General features: G+C 36.9%; 1 protein-coding gene across 1 annotated transcript in view; it reads left to right on the forward strand.

The window, feature by feature from the left end:
• Positions 1 to 5,212, forward strand: part of LOC106465093 (protein TANC2-like) — a 55,444-nt gene that overhangs the window by 12,631 nt on the left and 37,601 nt on the right. Inside the window, exon 5 of the mRNA XM_022392921.1 lies at positions 4,836 to 5,000. Coding sequence (XP_022248629.1) covers positions 4,836 to 5,000 — 165 coding nt within the window. The remainder of the gene's footprint in view (positions 1 to 4,835; positions 5,001 to 5,212) is intronic.

Genomic DNA, 5,212 nt, shown 5'->3' on the forward strand with positions numbered 1-5,212 from the left:
TAAGTTCACATAAAACTACAGGACAGAAGCGTAATTCACAGCAGTTCATAATTATAAAAGAAATTAAAAGATCAGTTTAATTTAAGATAATTTCCAGAACAGCTACATGGGTGGCTATACTGTTGTTTGCCATTGAGGTGATGGCTATAGGTGGAGATAATTTGACATTTTATGGTTTCTCAAGGTAGATTATTGTCGCTCCCTTATGACCAGTGGTATTTTAAACCTAACCACCACCAAATGCTACACGTGGAGCCAACTCGGACACTCCAAGGTTCAGATATAGCTATCTCTAATGTTGATCTGCTGACGTGACACCTACCTTGATACTCTTAATTAAATAGCAGAATTGGCTGTCATTTTGATTACGCGTCCACAAATGAAAGAAATGAAAGCACGAAGCGTGTTCATCGGCATATCGTGGGTTCGAACCTTGAATTTCTGGATACGTTAACCACTAGACCACATCCGGCCCCTTGAATATTGACCACTGAACAAGATAATGTTTCCATTAAATTCCTAGGACTCGTATCTTTATAAAATATTTGAGGATTTGATTCTCGTTTCTGTGGTACGAGCGTTCAAACTTGTCAACACCTCAAACTCAAATTTCCACTAAACCATATACCTTGTTCTTAATAAACAATATATATTTCCTTGCATATTTTCCTTCTACAAATATACCTTTACATGCTTCATAACTTTATCGAACGACCTCAGTAATTCCGTCCATACGTATTATTAACAACATTAGAAATGCAGAATTAAATCAACCAAGGAAAAAAAGTACGATAATATGTTCTGAAAGGAATTAAATATTTGCTTCATAACATGTTTCATGGGCTGCTTAACTTCATAAAAATGAGGGGTGATTTAAGGTTTACCAGCTGGGCTAGAAAAAAAAAAAGACCGCAAGAACTTTACAACTAGGTCTAAATCTCTAAACCTGACATGGATAGTTAGATAATAAACTAAATATTTGTTCTATGAAAGCTTTATTCTTTATTTTTTTATACACAAAATTACGTTATTGATGACAGTACCTTTACTACAAAAGCAGGTTTCTAGAAAAACTTGGAATTATTGAGCTTGGATGTGTCAGGAAATCCGAGATATAAGCCTTTAAACTTTTAAAGCTCATTCTATTCTTTATTGTCCAGGTTCTGAGACAGCGCATGCTCGAAGCAGGTTAAGTACAGAATGAGGCAGCCCGTTTTTCTTGCTCATCTCACTTCTAAGTTTAGTTACCCATCTCTCTGATATGTCTGTGTGTAAAGAACAAGTCGGTAATCCTGGACGATAAAATGCGCCACTTATCCCCTTCGTGGAAAAAAAAAGAGAGAGAGATTCAAATCTTATTATATATCCGACCTTCACACCACTCTAACGTGTAGTCTTTGTTGAGCTTGAGCCATTCAATTTTACTTTCACATAATTCAAAGCTCTTGCCTCTACGAAAAAAAAATGCAATGTTTATCATTTCAGTTTCTTAAAAAGGAGTTATTTTAATAGCTGAGTTTAAGTTAGTTTATGGCGGGCAGCAAATAACAACACCTGAGGTATTAATACTAATTTGCGATTTCTGTTTGGCGTGGAGTGTGAAGTAAGTCAGTTGGAAACGTAACCTAGCGGTACATTTCGAACTAATGGGAACATAAGACACCGTATTAGCTAGTGTGAAGTAAGTCAGTTGGAAACGTAACTTAGCGGTACACTTCGAATTAATGGGGCCCGGCATGACCAGGTTGTTAGGGCGCTCGACTCGCAATCTGCGGATCGCGGGTTCGAATCCCCGTCACACCAAACATGCTCGCCCTTTCAGCCGTGGGGGCGTTATAATGTGACGGTCAATCCCACTATTCGTTGGTAAAAAAGTAGCCCAAGAGCTGGCGGTGGATGGTGATGACTGGCTGACTTACCTCTAGTCTTACACTGCTAAATCAGGGATGGCTAGCGCAGATAGCCCTTTTATAGCTTTGCGCGAAATTCATAACAAAACGAACTAATGGGAACATAAAACACCGTATTAGCTAATGGGACGGTGGATCTAACGACAAATCTACTACATACCTATACAACTTTAAAAATCATGCTAAAAAAACGATTTTGATTGGCTGTCATCTAAACCTAGAGGTAAAAGTTTAGCTATTAACTTAATTCCTTAGCAGAAAACAGTTTATTATTTTCAAGGCTAAAGGGTGAAAAATCCATCTTATTTGCTAATCACATTGATTATTATGTTTGTGCCTCCTTATGGGCTTCAGGGCTTATAACGCTAAAAACTGGGGTTCGATATCCTCATTGGGCATAGCGCAGACAGCCCATTATGTATAGGTTTGCGTTTAAACACAAACAAAAAAAATTATATTTGTTCGCGTAAGAACATAGTGTTATCAAGAATTATTAGTTATCTTTATTATGCCTTTTGGTTCGAGCATTTCAGTTGTTAGTATATCTGTAACGGTAACCACTGTGAGCATTAAATAAAGACAAATGCGTTTATTTGTAGATAGTTATGGTTTCGATCTAGTGTCTGTGTGAGGAAGAACAAGGTTACTACGTTAATCTAAGATGTTATGGGTTAGGTTGAGTTTGTTATGTTGGGAGAGCTGTACGTTTGGGGTTAGGTTGAGTTTGTTATGTTGGGAGAGCTGTACGTTTAGGGTTAGGTTGAGTTTGTTATGTTGGGAGAGCTGTACGTTTAGAGTTAGGTTGAGTTTGTTATGTTGGGAGAGCTGTACGTTTCGGGTTAGGTTGAATTTGTTATGTTGGGAGAGTTGTACGTTTGGGGTTAAGTTGAGTTTGTTATGTTGGGAGAGCTGTATCGTTTGACAAGAGTTTGGATTGATTTTAATTTTTAAAATTCATGTTAGACGTGATCTGTCAGCAAAGATCAGACAATAAGGGAAGTATATTTTGAATGTGTTAGAAATTTGCAGGAGTAAAGTAACAAACCACAATATATATGTATATATAACAGTTTTTGTTTCACTAAGTCATAATAAACGAAAGTTTAAAGAAAAAATGCTAAAACGAAGAACAAACAAGATGACAGATACTGCTGAAAATTATATTACTAGATTCTGAAAAATGTTTTAGTAGTACTCGAGCTCGTCAATAGATAGCACCACCCTCGGGTGTGAAATAAAAACTGATCTCTCGAAAAGCAACTGTTGGTTGATGACTGTGATAATAGTAGTAACAGTAAAGAGCTTGTTATGCCGTTAAGTGTTAGAATGACTAACAACGCAAATATTTTTCTTGCTAATTACTGGTTGAACAGAGTATTTTAGCTAATACTTAGTTGTTGAAGGAAAACAAAATTTCTTAAGAAGCTAGAACGTTAAAACCACTAAAATCTGCTTTAGGTTGGTCAAGAGTGAGAGTCTTTCTAGCTAGCTGCCGAAAGATGCTTCTGCCTTTACTTTCCGATTTCAGTAATATGTTTCTTTTAGAGATTAAGAAGAATTTCTGAGCAGTTCACTGCATGAATGAACTTTAGAACAGCTTTGTTGGTGTTGTCATAAACACCACTATAGGAACTAAAGACTAAAAGATACTTATATTCTAATAACAAAGTAGTGACGTATTATTTTAGACGGTCAAAGTCGTCTATTAGCATAAAATTATTTTTCCTTCTTGAGGAGAAACCAATTTTTCTTTCTTCCTTAAACTTTATTTATGTTACGTTTCTTGTTCCTGGAGCGGGTCATCAGTAATTCTAAGACCCGTGGGTGAAGTCAAATTTATAATATGTCAATCACTCTACATCTGCTCTATCCAGTGCCGAGGAAGCCTTTTGCCCAATACCAGAGTTCACCAGGCCAGTTGGGATGCGACAGATATATATAACAGTGGTGTGGACGATACACACACACACACACACCATTGTTGTGTGAAAGAAACGAAGTTTTTTTATCACCAAATATGGCAGCATTTTTTAAAATCAATCCGTTCAAAATTAAAATGTGACTCCAGATGACGAAACGAATTTTTAATTATAAGCGAATAACAGCAGGTGAACAACCAAGACAAAAATTGTATGTTGAATGATATATGTCAGATTTGATGCGAAAAAGAAATTGTATTGGTTGTCAGTTCTAGTCCATAACTTCTACTTATCCCCCGGTGGGTCAACGCAGATAACCCATTGTGTAGGTTTGCCCCCCCCCTAAAAAATTCATATACTATCAGTTATTATAATATACTAATTTTCAAAGTTTAATATTTTTGGTGCAGACCAAAAAAGCCAATTGTATGTTTCAAAAGTGGTACAGATTGACTTAAATCATCATTTTTGCCTACTCTGTTTCAGGTTCTGATTAGGCACGTGCAATTTATTGTAAAAAGTGTGCTATCGAGGGCTTTTTTTGTCGTTATTCTTGATAATCTGTTTTACAAAAGCTCAGCTGAAAAGATGTTTTTTACTTGCTGTTGTATTAATATTACTAACGTACCCTTCCTACCAACATTAAATATTTCGTAAATAAACATCTTTCACTGTTTCACACGCATACGTTGTTACGTTTGTGTCGCTGCTCGGCATGGCCAGGTGGTTAGGGCGCAGGTTCGAATCACCTTGCCACCAAACATGCTCGCCCTTTCAGCTATAGGAGCGTTATAATGTGACGGTCAATCCCACTATTTGCTGGTAAATAAAAGAGTAGCCCAAGAGTTGGCGGCGTGTGGTGATGACTTACCTCTAGTCTTTCACTGCTAAATTAGGGATGGCTAGCGCAGATAGTCCTCGTGTAGCTTTGTGAAAAATTCAAACCAAGCGAAACGTTTATGATGTTTCTTTCATTTTTGTCTTGTTTATGTTTTCTGACCTATAGGTTCTTCTGAAGCAGAAGCCATAGGATCACTGGGAGGTTATAGGACCAATACTCGCGATCCGAGTTCTGACAGCATAGGTTCTTTGATGAGTACAAGCACGAGCACTTGTCGTAGCACTTCTCCTATTCCGTTGTGCGCGACGTTTCATCGCCATCATAGTGGAAGTGAGTATGATACATCAATATTTATGAACATTTTATCATTAAGTATGTTTCCACAGAAATTATGCTATAATTGTAATGTTGGTATTAAGAGGACAATTAAAAACGGTGTTTTTCTCGTGTTTCTTGTAACAGTGATAGTTAAAAACGGTGTTTTTCTCGTGTTTCTTGTAACAGTGATAGTTAAAAACGGTGTTTGTTTCGTGTTTCTTGTA

This window comes from Limulus polyphemus, unplaced genomic scaffold (assembly GCF_000517525.1).
Source record: "Limulus polyphemus unplaced genomic scaffold, Limulus_polyphemus-2.1.2 Scaffold1833, whole genome shotgun sequence".
NCBI lineage: Eukaryota > Metazoa > Arthropoda > Merostomata > Xiphosura > Limulidae > Limulus > Limulus polyphemus.